This window comes from Opisthocomus hoazin, chromosome 7, assembly GCF_030867145.1.
Source record: "Opisthocomus hoazin isolate bOpiHoa1 chromosome 7, bOpiHoa1.hap1, whole genome shotgun sequence".
NCBI lineage: Eukaryota > Metazoa > Chordata > Aves > Opisthocomiformes > Opisthocomidae > Opisthocomus > Opisthocomus hoazin.
Genome location: NC_134420.1, coordinates 32,959,594 through 32,975,183, shown reverse-complemented (window position 1 = coordinate 32,975,183; position 15,590 = coordinate 32,959,594). Strand labels below are relative to the sequence as shown.

The 15,590-nt window shown below is 39.7% G+C and overlaps 1 protein-coding gene across 5 annotated transcripts in view; it reads left to right on the top strand.

The window, feature by feature from the left end:
* UBR1 (ubiquitin protein ligase E3 component n-recognin 1) overlaps positions 1-10,737 on the top strand; it is a 74,150-nt gene extending 63,413 nt beyond the window's left edge. For all 5 annotated transcript variants that reach the window (XM_075427569.1, XM_075427567.1, XM_075427568.1 and 2 more), the window contains 7 exons: positions 1,423-1,556; positions 2,788-2,896; positions 4,228-4,284; positions 6,431-6,508; positions 7,149-7,319; positions 7,505-7,606; positions 8,085-10,737. In XM_075427569.1, the coding sequence (XP_075283684.1) occupies positions 1,423-1,556; positions 2,788-2,896; positions 4,228-4,284; positions 6,431-6,508; positions 7,149-7,319; positions 7,505-7,606; positions 8,085-8,226 (793 nt within the window). In that variant the 3' untranslated portion in view covers positions 8,227-10,737. The remainder of the gene's footprint in view (positions 1-1,422; positions 1,557-2,787; positions 2,897-4,227; positions 4,285-6,430; positions 6,509-7,148; positions 7,320-7,504; positions 7,607-8,084) is intronic.
* The last annotated feature ends 4,853 nt before the right edge of the window (positions 10,738-15,590 follow it).

Sequence of the window (15,590 nt, the reverse complement as noted above, 5' to 3'; positions counted from 1 at the left end):
CTGTTCTGGAGAGAAATACAACCGCTAACTACAGTAGTCATTTTTTTTTTTTCCCTTGATTTGTTGTTTGATATATCTCCATTATAGATGGAAACCAGAAAGAAGGAAATGGCTGTACTATAAGAGAGGGAAAAGTGTAAAGCTAAACACAGTTACTTACTGGTTTGAGCGTTAGTGCCCATCTTTTCAGACTTTTTTGATAGGTGTAGCTACAGACTCTTTAGTACTTCAGTATCTGTGTGTGAAATAAGGTAGAAAATATGGATCCACCCTCTACAAATTCTGCTTGGATTTATCTTCACCAAGGCTGGTTGCAAAGCTATGTTTCTCAAGGATTGACATTGCTACCCACTTGTCTAAAAGTTTTAAGCCTAAATTTCTAAATTTTTAAAATTTGATATTTAAATAATAGGAGTAATTTTTCTGAGGCATGAGCTTAGTCATAGGTGCTGTGCATTTTAGAAAATCAGGTCATGGTACTGAGATGCGTAGGTACAGAATTAAATGCCAAGTTTAGGCAACCTGACACTGGAATTTTTAGTGTTATAATTTCTGTACATTGTCGTCTTCTAACTCTGACCCATCTGTACTTACACAGTACAATCTCCATAACAATTTTGCAATGGTCTCTGATCTTATAATACTGCTTTACACGTTGTTCCTCAGCAGGTCCCGGTCAACATTTGTGTGAACATCTTGTTCACATAAATGTGAATTGAATTAAGTTTATAATTTTTAGAGAACAAGGACACTGTAAGTAAGTTAAATTTACTATAAAATTTAGATTAAATGCTCATATTGCACAAACCACAAGAATAATTACTGAGATCAGTATCACACCAGTATTTTTTGTTAAAAATGAAATTAGTATAGCTTTATTTTAAACAATATGAGTGTTACTGTTGTGACTGTCATAACAAAGTATGAGGTATTAGGTTTTTAATTCTGTCGGTTTTGTTGTTCCTGAAGAGTATTTATGTTTATTTGGCTTTTTCCTCATTTTTTAATTTATTTCAAAGCACCAAGTGAACTAAAAACTTTCACCATTTCAAAAAATTGCTGGCTTTCGATAATAAGAAACCAACCAGTGCAAGAATCAGTTGCTCTGTGTGTGGTGCTGTATTGCACAGATTAAATTTGGTTATTGTGAGTTATATTGGCTATTTATTTTTAATAATTCTGAAAAATGTAAGGCGATAATTTGAAGACTTAATGTAAGCGTTCTACTTAAGCTCAGTACTCATTCCTCAGGCAGAGGGGAGGTCGGAAGTTAGGTGCTGGTGGCTGCGTTTCACAGAATTTGGGGTGCATCAGTGTTGCTGCTACACAGCTGCCATTCTACCAATACTAGCCAAAATGTGAAAATGCTAGAGGGATTTGCACTGTGAACTACTGCAGCTATTTCTTATTTGTGTATTACAGTTGCTTTAGTCAAGATATTCCAGGCTGGCTTGTGTGGGATTGTGTTAAAAAAGGCATCATGCCTTACCTTCGTTGTGCTGCTTTATTTTTTCATTATTTGCTGGGAATTTCTCCACCTGAGGAACTACTACAAGGTAAATATGAGAAAGAAATGTATCTATATATTGATTTTGTTTACTACTTTCTTGGAAGAATGGAATTTTTAAATGTAACTTAACAATAGTTAATACGTTAAAGTAAGACTTGGAAAGAAAAGGAAATACTAATTTGTATGAGAAGCTGGGTTGTCTCAGCCTTCTTTGCATGGAAGAGTGTTACTTCTGAGTATCTGCAAATACGTAAAATATGAATGACGTATTGGTAGTATTTGTGGATATAAAGATTCTGTGATTTAAGGATAATTCTAGGGGCTTAGATTACACCACCTGAAAAACAGCCTGGAGTATATTTGAAAAAAAAAACACAAAACAACAACAAAAAACCCAAACCTTTTTGTGCAGATGCTAATGTTGGTAAATGCTAATGACACAGGGATTCGGCAAAACAGAGGCAAGCAGAAGTAAAGCACATTATAAAACTTAAACCTCTTCCTTAAAGGATCCTAATGCATTACAGATACTAAACCCAGAAATAAGTATTTTGTCTTCTGTCAAAATGCAGTGAAACACTGCATCAGCTGTTTGGAAAGGAGGGCCAAAATTGCTGTGAACAACTGAGACAAAATACAGCATCTGAAATTGATTTATAGAAACTGTTAACTAAGTTTGAATTTGATTAGGATACATGAGTTCAAAACTCACACTTTGGGATATGCTGTTGTCCTTTCTATTAGTCTGGAACTTTGATTGTATAGGGAGGAGTCTTCCTGGTGAATCAGTAATGCCATTTTCTGTAGCAGAGCCAATAAATGACCACCCAGCAAACTATTAAATTAGCCCAACTTTATGTAACGTATTAGCACTGACTTGATCATAGCAAAAGTTAATATTGTTGCAGGCCAAAAAGATAGTAAAAAGCTAAACTGTGTTAAGTACAGAAATCTGCTGCACTAACGTGTTACATGTTATGCAGTGAAATGGAATTTAAGCAAGGAGTTCTGTTTTTACAGTGACTTATACATGACTTACAATTATTTAATAATATATGTCAAGTTTATTAAACCTAAAGCAGATCATCAGCTAATGCAAGTTATTATGGCTCTGATGAAGTCAGTGGAATTACATCCAATTGTACTAGCTAGGAGCTATGCTGAAGCTGTAAGATGCGTGTTACTCAATGGAAAGGGGATCAGGAGATTTCTAGTTTTGAGTGAATTGTTCAGCAGTGCTGAAACAATGTAACAGTTGCTCATGTTTTCTTTTTCAGTTTCTGAAGAAGGGCAATTCAAGGCACTTTGTAGTTACCTCTCTCTACCTACCAATTTGTTCCTGCTCTTCCAGGAATATTGGGACACAGTAAATCCACTGCTTCAAAGGTACTAACTGGGACTGGACAGGCCACATTTTTCTGTTGTGATGGCCCCATGGGAATTCTGGATCAAATTTGTTAATAAATGATAGAGCTGAAATTCATAGTAGAGTTCTAAACATTTGTTTGATACACGTAGGTATACTGAATCTCTTAAAGCACTTAAAAAACATAAAACATTCTATAGTAATTCAAACATTAAACAATTATAGTTTAAGAGACTAGGGTTTGCAGACCTACGTGAAATCATTCATGCAGAAAGAAGTTATAGACCTTTGCTTGCATAGTATGCCCTTTACTGTTCATAGGCCTATTTTTAATCTGCCTGCAGCAAAAGTGCTGATTACACAAGCTATAAAATGAGAATATGCAAAATTATGTAGCTGGCAGGCTGAGGCTTTGGTGCTGTTTCTTCTCTGGATTTCCAAAACAGGCTGATCAATGTCGAAATAATTGGTAAAATTCTTCATTCAAAATCACAAGTTAAAATACACATCCACCCCCCCCCCCCCCCCCCCCCCCCCCGAATAATCCTGCTATATTGTGTTGAAGAAGGTCTCCATGTATTTAATTGTGACTGTTTGAGCACTTGGTTGCATTAATTATTATTCCTGGTTCTTGGGAGAATTCTCTGGCTCACGCTAGCTTTTTCTGTTTGTTTGTTTTCCACTGTTCTGTTTTGTTGTCTAGATTCCTTCAATTTAGAGACATTTTGAGCTGTTGACTCCAACTTACAGTCCATATAGCTGACCTAAACAATTCCCTACATACAATTTTACTACAATTAATTGCATTTGTAGTACATATAATTATTTATTAATTAATAGCATAGTAAATTATTAAATAAGTCTGTCTTCTGTGTTCCTGTATGTTTGCTCAAAGACATAACGGTCTTTATAAGAGAACACAGAGGACAGCTGCTTGTGAACATTGGAGAACAATGACTAGAGGCAGGGTGAGCAAATCCGTTGTAGTTCTCCCAGTCAAAAACAGATTTCAAGTAGGAGGCTATATATTTAATGCAATAGTAACAGTTGTTAAATCATCATGCAAGTTCCCATATGTTTTTTTGAAGGAATCTTATTTCAGAAGACTAATTTTATGATTGTTGAGAAACCATCTGCTACAGTTCTCTCTCCATTCTCCTCCCTTTTGTAGAAAGAACTTAAAAGATATCTTCAACATAGCAATTGCTCTATTTAGTAACTTGCCAATGTCTGCCATTGTTTTGGTAGACACATTGGCCTTTCTAAGCAAGCATACAAGCAAAACTGTAATGTGATTCTAAATGTATATTATTATCAAACACTGTCATCTGCAAATGTTTGTTTGAAACAGGTGGTGTGCTGACCCTGTGGTGTTAAGTTGTTTGAAGGGGAAAAGCATTGCAGTAAAGTAAGTTTCATGTTGTTGTTGTTTTGGTTTTTCTTCTGTTTTTGACTTAAAACTATTGAAAGAATCGTAGAATGGTTTGGGTTGGAAGGGACCTTATAGATCACCTAGTTCCAACCCCCCTACTATGGACAGGGACACCTTCCGCTAGAGCAGGTTCCTAAAAGCTCTATCCAGCCTGGCCTTGAACACTGCCAGGGAGGGGGCAGCCACAGCTTCTCTGGGCAACCTGTGCCAGTGCCTCACCACCCTCACAGTGAAGAATTTCTTTCTTAGATCTAATCTAAATCTACCCTCTTTTAGTTTAAAGCCATCACCCCTTGTCCTATCACTACATGCCCTTGTAAAAAGTCCCTCTCCAGCTTTCCTGCAGGCCCACTTTACATACAGGAAGGCCACAATAAGGCCTCCGTGCAGCCTTTTCTCCAGGCTGAACAACCCCAGCTCTCTCAGCCTTCTCTCACAGGACAGGTGCTCCAGCCCCCGGACCATTTTTGTGGCCCTCCTCTGGACCTGCTCCAACAGCTCCACGTCTTTCCTGTGCTGAGAGCTGCAGAGCTGGATGCAGGACTCCGGGTGGGGTCTCCCCAGGGTGGAGCAGAGGGGCAGAATCTCCCTCGACCTGCTGGCCACGCTGCTTTTGATGCAGCCCAGCATATGGTTGGCCTTCTGGGCTGCAAGGGCACATTGCTGGGTCATGTTTAGCTTCTTGTCAACCATCACGCCCAAGTCTTTCTCTTCAGGGCTTCTTCCAATCCATTCTCCGCCCAGCCTGTATTTGTGCTTGGGATTTCCCCAACCCACGTGCAGGACCTTGCACTTGGCCATGTTGAACTTCATGAGGTTCACACAGGCACACCTCTCAAGCCTGTCCTGGTCCATCCGGATGGCACCCGTTCCCTCCAGCGCATCGGCTGCACTGCACAGCTTGGTGTTGTTGGCAAACTTCCTGAGGGTGCACTCAGTCCCACTGTCCATGTTGCCAACAAAGATGCTAAATGGTGCTGGTCCCAGTACTGACCCCTGAGGAATGCCACTTGTCACTGGTCCGCACTTGAACATCGAGCCTTTGACCACAACTCCTTGAGTGTGACCATCCAGCCAATTCCTTATCCCTTGAGTGGTCCATCCATCAGATCCATGTCTCTCCAATTTAGAGACAAGGATGTCACGTGGGACAGTGTCAAATGCTTTGCACAATTCCAGACACATGACATCAGTTTCTTTTCCCTTATCCACCAATGCAGTAACCCGGCTGTAGAAGGCCGCCGAATTTGTCAGGCATGATTTGCCCTTAGTGAAGCCATGTTGGCTGTCACCAATCACCTCCTTATTTTGCATGCGCCTTAGTGTAGTTTACAAGAGAATCTGCTCCATGACCTTGCCAAGCACAGAGGTGAGTCTGACTGGCCTGTAGTTCCCTGGGTCTTCCTTTTCACCCTTTTTAAAAATGGGGTTAAGTTTCCCCTTTTTCACTGGGAACTTCACCAGACTGCCACGACTTCTCAAATATGATGGATAGTGGCTTAGCAACTTCATCCACCAGTTCCCTCAAGACCTGCGGGTGCACCTCATCAGGCCCCATGGACTTGTGCACCTTCAGGTTCCTTAGATGGTCTCAAACCTGATCTTCTCCTACAGTGAGAGGTTCTTCATTCTCCCAGTCCCTGCCTTTGCCTTCTGTGACTTGGGTGGCGTGGCTGGAGTACTTGCCAATGAATTGCTTGTTGTGGGCAAGTTAAGAGTGCTTGTACTTTTTCTCCTGCTCTGCTGCCAAAAGTACACTTCTCTTTAAATGGTTGTGTATTGTTGCTCACACAGTGATCCTTCATTGGAATGTACAACATTGTTAGGTAATTTATTTAGCTTACTCCAGGAAAAAGTAAAAGCTACCTGAAATATGAAATGTCTTCATACATGTCAGTTACATATGAAATTTAATTTCATCACCTTTTGCTGGAATATAGAAATGTTGAAGCTCCCGTGTGGAGCCTCTCACTTGGGCTTCTAGGACTGAAGAGTTGCTCTAGAATGGCAGAAGTTTGCAGAAAGGACCGAAATCTTAGGAGGATAGTGATTTATAGCTATCCATTCTGTTCTTTGCTGCAAACTTTATTATTCTCTGATAGTTCTTTTTCACTTACCCCAGGTATCCTAGGAAAAGAAATAGTTTAATAAAGCTTCCTGAAGACTATAGCTGCCTTCTGAACCAAGCCTCTCAGTTTAGGTAAGATGTGATGTATTTAGTTGTCTCCTAGGTGTTTTGACACTTTTAGTCGCTTTTATATTCTTGCAGTTACTGCAACTGGTGTTAAAACTATCTACAGAAATTATTTTGCAGAAGTGAAAGCACTATTATGGTTATACTGGCCAATACTAGCACATGTTCACTTTAAATCTGAAACACAACAACTTACTAAATGAAGTCACTTGTGTCTGATAGGATAGCATATAAAATTATTATAGCTTAATCTGCTGCTAATTTTTCAACAGTGCAATGTGTATTTGGTTTGACCATAAGCGTGAAAATTATTTCCACACTGGACACAACAAGCTCAGAAGGTTGGCACTGTTTTATGCCAGGAAGAGTGAATCATAGGATAATTTGGGTTAGAAGGGACCTCAGCAGATCATCTAGTCCAGCCTCCTACTCAAAGCAGATATCTTGCAGATAAAATATTTCAAGTAATGTAACATCACAGGTAGAGGAGGTAGATATGTGAAATGTGGTTATGAGATAGTATGTCTTTGTTTTTTGTTTGTGGGTTGGGGTTTTTGTTCTTGTTTTTTAAGGAGCATTATCCATAGTTAACATTTATTTTAAAGTTTTAATACCTGCAATAACATTCTGGCTACTCTTCTTCTAGATGCCCGCGATCTGATGATGATGAACAAAAACATCCAGTATTGTGTTTATTCTGTGGGGCTATGTTGTGTTCCCAGAATACTTGCTGTCAGGAACTGGTGAATGGGGAGGAGCTGGGAGCCTGTACTTCTCATGCTCTGCAATGTGGAGCTGGAGTCTGTATGTTTCTCAAGTAAGTGGCTAGCCAGAATTTAACGTGTTAAAGAGTAAAGGTCAAAATTCACAACACTGTCAAAGCTTTTGATTCTTTTTGTCCGAGATGAAGAAACATTGCTTTGACAATCAAATATAGCCAAAAAAGTTAAGAACCTGCTGGGAGTTGTCTTGCATTTTAAATGTAGCTATTTTTTCCTTAAGAATCAGAGAGTGCAAAGTTGTCCTCATTGAAGGTAAAACCAGGGGCTGCTTATATCCTGCTCCCTACTTGGATGAATATGGAGAAACAGATCCAGGTCTGAAGTAAGTAAATGTTTGACTGATTTTCCTTCTGCATTTCCATTTTGTTATCTCTTTCTTTCTTGTACCAGTTAGACAATGTGTTCTTCCTGCTAGCATGTACAGCACTGTAACATGTATTTCGGCCTGGGGAACTTGTTTAACTTCAAATTCCTGATGGCAATTTCCAGCCATGAATGCGTCATTCATTTTTGGTAGTGTTAAACTTTCTTACTTTTCTCAAGAATACTTTGTATGCTTTTCATCAGAAATGTGAAAGAACTGCCTTTGCTGAAATGTCGACTTGGAAATGGCAGTCATTGCTGCTTGCATGTAGAATTTTTTTTAATTTCCAGTAGACTTGGTGGAATTGATGTTCATAGAAGTATTTAATATTTTCTGGCTATCGTTAAGAGTGTTAATGCTAGGCTATTGATAGAACAGTTTGTCAGTTGCTGTTCTGGTATGCTTATTGGGTATTCTCCTTTTTTCTTCTATGAAGAAGAGGCAATCCCCTGCACTTATGTCAGGAGCGTTACCGGAAGCTCCATCTGCTATGGCAGCAGCACTGCATTATAGAGGAGATTGCCAGGAGCCAGGAAACAAATCAGATCATCTTTGGATTCAACTGGCAGCTGCTCTGAGTCTGTTGATTTTGAGTGAAAACTCTTACCTTTGGCAGTGCTTTGGAAAAGGAAAGGAGGGTGGCAGTAAATAATCTATTCTCAAGTGGATTCTGTAGTTCAGACACAATTGATGGATTCTCTGGGTTGGATGTATTACTGATACATTGAAACAGAATCTCACGTCATGTATTTTGCTCTTTTTTTTTTTTTTCATTTTCCTTCCCCCCAGAAAGGAAAACCACATTATATAATAATTATTGAACACTCATGTCCAGAAATATTTCCACTTTTTTTGAGAAGTTGCAGTTGTTTCACATGTTTTGACAAGGACAGCTTCCCAAATGCTGTGCTCCAGGGCACATACCACATTAATGTTTCTTCCATGCCTTGAGAAAACACCTAAATGGTGTTGCTATGGAAAAGCTTCCTTTACTTTCTTCCTGGGTTCTTTTCCCAAGCTTAGTGAAGCTTATAAATAGGTCAAGATCTGTGGCATAATATTGGAGTGGAAGTGGTGCAAGACCTTTAGGAATCTGTTGCAACAGGTACAGCAAACATTAAGTTGTACAGAAGAAGCCTGCATTCAGCTATATCTTGGGATTTAATGAAGAGTTTTTGTTAATTAACTCTTTAAAGGAGAAGTGTGGGTTAGAAAATGCATGGGATAGAAAGATGCATACCATCTTGCTTGTTGCATCAAAAAATAAAGTCCATGCTTTTTGCATTGCCGAACTGCACTTTATCTAATGAATTTGTCCTCTGTTAATGTTGTATATCCCAAGAGGTCTAGGGCTACACAATTTGGCTGGGTTGTGCTTAGTTTTACTCCTTTTACAGTTTGTCTTCTGAGCTTTTCCCCGAGAAACAAACATGAAAATACTGCTAGGTAGTTGCAGTATAGCTCTGCAAGTTATGCAAGAGCCAGAGCCTTTGGTAAAGTAGAAGACCTTCAAAGCTCTCACTGGACTAAAATCACAGCCCAAAAGCAGCAAGTTTTAGAATCAGAAATGAGTTTGTTTGCCCGTATTTGAGGAATTTCCCACTCTTCATTCTCTGTCACTATTGTTTGCAGCCCTGCCTGCATAAATGAAATCATGTTTTTTGAGGGGCATGTTCAGTGCCAGTTAGAGCAGAAAAGGGGAAAAAATGGTGGCCAAGTCTATGTCTTTGCCCTTAAGTTGTGATTGAACTCTCTCTCAATGACATGTGATTGTGCTTCAGTTCTAAATGTTTGCTGTTCTGTTTTCTGAATTAGCCATAATACACACGAGAGAATTTGTAATGTGATGGGTGAAAATGTTTTCCCAGGAAATCCCATTTCTGTGTGAAAGTTTAAAGTTGTCAGTACTCTAAATTTCCCTGCCCCTTTGCTATTTGGATTCTTTGTGTCATTTTTAGAAGGCTTGTAGAGAGAGGTTTTCGAGTTAATTTCTGACAGTGTGTTTTTTGTATGATTTCTTTTTGTTTGTTTTTTTTGCTACTGATTGTATGAGAGATAGTAGAATCACAACTAATGATTTAGATTTAAATATCATTGCTCTCTTAGTTTTTTAAAGTTTTTAGAGGACATATGAGTGCACTGAACAGCACAGTAACTCATCTAAAAAATTGAATACCAGTGAACCCAAATATTGTTCTGATTTCAAATACTCTTATAAATTTGGCTGTAATCCTTCCCTGGTGTTACAAATAGTTGGCGTTGGTATATTTGTTAGGTGTTCTGTTTCTTGCAAGTAAGACAATTCTCCTTATTTTGATTCTTTCAGATTTTAAACTTGAATATGAATCTCCTTTAAAGACAAACATTAATTCTGTTAGTCTTTTCTAAAATGTATTTCAAATGCATACTGCATTTCGAAGAACAGTTGTCATGAAAACTTGCATACACTGGCGATTTCTAAGGTCATAAAAACTCTTCTTACCAACAAAAATATTAAAGACTAGCAAATGTATGCCTCATTGAAACCAACACTGTATTCACGTACTGTTTCCCTCTGATATTTACCTGTTCATTTATCAAAAACTTTCACTTACCTTGCACTTCACTGACACAAAAATTCCGTTATCAAAGACGCAGTGAGATCACTTTATTTTATTTTCTGTCTGAACTGTAGTATATAAGGACAGGAGCTGGTCTGAGCAGGTGAGCTCATGTTGAGATCTTTAGAAATCTCTTTGTAGCTGAAGAAGTGGGAAAGTTGCATCTTTCTGTACGTTTGCACACACTAATTTAGCCAATGGGCTCCCATATCATTCACTGATTAGCGTGGTCATCTTTCATTTCATAAATTACTATGCAGTTTTGTTCACTGTGAGTATAATCTGTATTTAGTGATCACAAGATGCTTATGCCACTGATTTCTGTTCCATCCAAGCTGACAGAAGAATTTATTTGATAATGCACATATTGGTATCTTTAATTGCAAAAATGTAAATTTGAAACTTGTATAATGTTCTTGTGCTTTTGAAATAAAATATCTTATATATGTATATTTAAAAAAAGGAAATAAAGTAACTTCTCATAGATTATTCAGTTTTTATTTGGAGGCACTTTGACACTTCAGAGTTCATTTTACAAGAGCATTTTAGCAGCGTCTGTCAGTGTGGAAAAGGGGAAGAGTTGGTAAACGGTTTGTAAACAATACCAGCTATGCCTGTAGTCTGTATCGTCGTTGTACCAGTTAGTAGTGGTGGCACACCTTTTTTTTCTTCAAAGAAATATTTCACTTGAAGCTTGCCCTGGTATTTCACAGATGCAAATTCCTGCAGTGTCTACCTCAATTTGTAAGAGAAGTCTTAAGTACAGAATTTAATATTTAGATGTTCTGAAACTGATCAGTTGAGTGATTCTGGTTTTGTAGCTTCTCAAAGAAGAACTGGCTCTACTGTCAGTCAGATACTTTACCTCTAGAAAGGGAAGGTTTGTGGTGTTGGTCTAATGTCCTATGTGATGCATGCTTTTTAAAAAAAGGTGTTTTATTACAGAGCTAAGCAAACAGCCAAGAAATGTTTTGCATAGAAATGGCCAGTACTTCTTGCCTCTTTTTATGCTGCGAGCTGCTGGCTGTCATCACTTTCTCACCGCTTTGTTGTGGCTTTGGGCACCATTAAGCTTACAGAGTTCGGGTGTTAGTGGTGTTGCTCTCCATGCTTATTCTTAGTAAAGCAAATGTTTTTTAAGAACCAGTTCCTGAAAAGGTAAAAGGTAAAGATGGATACATTAAAGCCTGCTAGCAAAAAACACTCTGAAGAACATTTTTCTTTTTGTGAATCATGCTGACCTTTACTAGAAGTGGCAAAACCAGTGTATCTCAATCTCATGGTTCTGCAGGTCATCTAGGAATATTTATTTTCTCAATTCAGACTTACACAGCACTTTATTGAGCAATTCGATTTGCGTATGCCGGGCTTCCTGCCCCAGTTAATTGACGTACAGGAGCAGGACAAGATCATCCCCTGTAGTGCTGGGCTCCTTACAAACAGGGACTCCAGCTGTGTTCCGTGAGCATCGCGCCTTTGTAGTTCGTGGCTAAACTACAGAGTTACGGCACGCAGAGCCTGAAGTGCTCCTGTAGTGGGAAACTGGTACAAAGCACACGTGTAGCAAATGATTTGTGAGATTTTAAACAGCATGAATCTTGCACTGTAGAGAATTGCATGACTGTATGCAATCTAAAAAAAAAAAATCAGTTTGCAGAAGGGATGTTTCTAGCTTCTAATGAAATGTGCTGTTTTTGTTTTTTTAACATAAATGAAACACTATAAATGTGCTGTATTTGTATATTTCCTGTTAATTATTTTTCCTTTATGATCAATGTACAGCAAGTGTTTTCAGTGGTAATCAGAAAGCTTTAAAAGAGCAGCATTGTAATTGCAATTTCTATGAGAACGGTCATAGTGCCTTCACCAGAAACAGAACATTAAAATGTTTCATTTTTTTTTTTTAACAAACGACTTCATAAAGAAGCTGGTTTATCCACAGGTGAGTGAGTTACTCTGGAAATTGCTGTTGCACAAATGTATTGTTATTAATTCTGACTGGATTAAGCATTAATAACAAACAGGATAAGAAGTGTCCCCCAGATTGTATTTATTTCTGTATCTGAGCAGATGCTCTGGCTTAAAGGCTTGGCTTGCTAATGCCATCTTTGTCTTTATGAATTACAGAGCATTAAAGATGGAGTCTGTGCTGCTACCTGAGTTTGTTTTCTTGATCCAGTGGCTGTAATGTTAAATACTCCAGGAAACCCAAAATACTGTGACAGGTGCTGTAACACAAGCTAGGTGTGTGGGGTGCTCTTCCACTGTCTGAGGAAACTAATTCATACAAAGCAAAGAAAGCATTTCTTTAAAAAGTAAATTTTTATCCTGATCACTGTGAAATGAGCTGTCATATTTTTGTAATGTATCTGTATCGATGGGGACCCTGAATGCCTGTACAGGATAGAAATGAACAAACTAATGAGTAAGTAATGACTGGTTATAGCCAAGACCATGGCTGTTCCCTGAGAAATGTGTGCTGATACTCATTAATTCACAAGCGATCACATCGCTAGCCACTGCTGCAGGCTTTGGCAGTTGGCTCGGAGACAAAGGTTAACTTTCCAAATCTTAACTAGTCTTCTATGGTAAAATGTGTTCTCTTCATACGAAAGTAAACGAGCTGTGTGGGGGCCAGGGAAGGTGCGTAGCTGGCCAGGTACACCTCTGCTCTTCCTGCCAGCGTGTTACAGCAACTGCGGCGTGAACCTTCGGTGTCTTTACAGAAGTGCGCAGGCTGGGTGATCATTTTAGTTCACTCCTCCTTCCAAATCTGTTTTTCAGAGCAGATTCTTGACAAATCCATCGTACAGGGATAACTTAGAGAGTTACCAAAAGAATTAGCTCATACCTGTTATAACTGAGCAAGCTAAACAGTGATCTAGAGAGTTTTTTAAATGGTACAAGATGTAAGGCTGCATTTGCTTTCTGCAGTTAAATATTTCCTGAAATACAGAGTAAGATTTGCTTTTCCCCCCCCGTTTTTAATTTATGCTCTGGTTTTATAACCATTTTCATCAAGCTGAACCACTCCTCACTTTCTTTTTTAATATTTAAAGTTTTTTTTTAATTTGTATATTCTTTCTTAGTCCACTTGATTAAATTTATCCTGATGAAACAAACCTCCTATAGAAATAATTTCAGTTTTTCTCTTGAGTTATTTCTGATTATCTTACCCCTTTTTGTTATTGAGCAATCTCAAACTGTTTTTCCAAATATAGACAGACTAAAATTGCGTTGAGCATGTGATTGCTGTTGACTGACGCATGTGGCGCTTTATGTACTCATCTGAAAAAAAAATTTGCATTTTAAAAAAATCATATTCTGTTGCCAAGTCTGATTAATTTGCAGTACATAACTGTCTGTCATCTTGATCTCTCAAGGTACTACAGTTTTCTGTGTTCGCTCTTTTCTGGTATGTGTTGTGGCGCTAATTGTAGTGCTGCTGGTAAATCACAGAATCACAGAATATTCGGGGTTGGAAGGGACCTCTGTGGGTCATCTAGTCCAACCCTCCTGCCGAAGCAGGGTCACCTACAGTAGGTTGTAGAGGACCTTGTCCAGGCGGGTCTTGAATATCTCCAGAGAAGGAGACTCCACCACCTCCCTGGGCAGCCTGTTCCAGTGCTCCGTCACCCTCAGAGGGAAGAAGTTCTTCCTCATGTTCAGACGGAACTTCCTGTGCTTCAGTTTGTGCCCATTGCCCCTTGTCCTGTTGCTGGGCACCACTGAAAAGAGCTTGGCCCCATCCTCCTGACACCCACCCCTCAGGTATTTGTAAGCATTTATAAGGTCCCCTCTCAGCCTTCTCTTCTTTAGGCTGAAAAAGCCCAGCTCCCTCAGCCTGTCCTCGTAGGAGAGATGTTCCAGTCCCCTCACCATCCTTGTAGCCTTCCACTGGACTCTCTTCATCTTTCTTGAACTGGGGAGCCCAGAACTGGACACAGTACTCCAGATGAGGCCTCACTAGGGCAGTGTAGAGGGGAAGGAGAACCTCCCTCGACCTGCTGGCCACACTCCTCCTAATGCACCCCAGAATGACATTGGCCTTCTTGGCAGCCAGGGCACACTGCTGGCTCATGGTTAACCTGTTGTCCACTAGGACACCCAGGTTCCTCTCCACAGAGCTGCTCTCCAGAAGGTCAGCCCCAAGCCTGTACTGATGCATGGGATTGTTCCTCCCCAGGTGCAGGACCCTGCATTTGCCCTTGTTGAACCTCATCAGGTTCCTCTCTGCCCAACTTTCCAGCCTGTCCAGGGCACGCTGAATGGCAGCACAGCCTTCTGGTGTATCCACCACACCTCCCAGTTTGGTGTCATCAGCAAACTTGCTGAAGGTACACTCTAACTCTTCATCCAGGTCGTTGTTAAAGAAGTTGAACAAGACTGGGCCCAGTACTGACCCCTGGGGGACACCACTAGTTACCAGCCTCCAACTAGACTCAGCGCCGCTGATGACAACCCTCTGAGTTCTGCCATTCAGCCAGTTCTCAATCCACCTCACTGAGCACTCATCCAGCCCATACTTCCTGAGCTTCCCTAGGAGGATATCATGGGAGACTGTGTCGAAAGCCTTGCTGAAGTCCAGGTAGACAACATCCATGGCTCTCCCTTCATCTATCCAGCCAGTCATGCCATCGTAGAAAGCTATCAGATTGCTCAGGCATGATTTCCCCTTGGTGAATCCATGCTGACTACTCCTGATAACCTTCTTTTCCTCCACTAAAGTAAGGCTGAGGGCACCGCTGTGCTCAGTGTCCTGCCGCACCACCACTACAGCAGACTGTTACGCGGAAATAATATTTTTGGCTCTCAGAAATGGTTGAAGGAATTGTGCACCAGTAAAGTTTAATTCCCCACTGGATAATGTGATTGAAATGAAGAAAAGGAGTGGACACACAGGTAAATGCAGCACAAAGAGAAGAGTTAGCACAGTTCTCCTGAAGGGAAGTCTTAGCTTACGAATCGCATTCTTTGAAGGAGTCCGTGAATGTGGTGAGGGCGTTGAGCCAGTCAGTATAATGTGGATTTCAAAAAAACCTTAAACAGTGTCCTCCAGCTAACTCACAGAATAAGCTGTTATGAGGTAAAACAGAAGATCTGGTTCAGCAATGAAGTAAAAGAATAAATGGTGTATTTTCACAATGGAAGAAGAATCTGCATCTTTTTTTCAGCATTTTCAGAAGTGGTCTGAAAAAGGGAATTATAAAATGGCAAATTTTGCCAGTGATACAAAGATATTCAGTAAAGCCTATTGTGAATGTTTTCAGGAGGCTGTTATGAAACTTAGTAGCTGGACAATAACAGAAGATTCAGTTTTGGTAAATAAAAATGTAGCTATG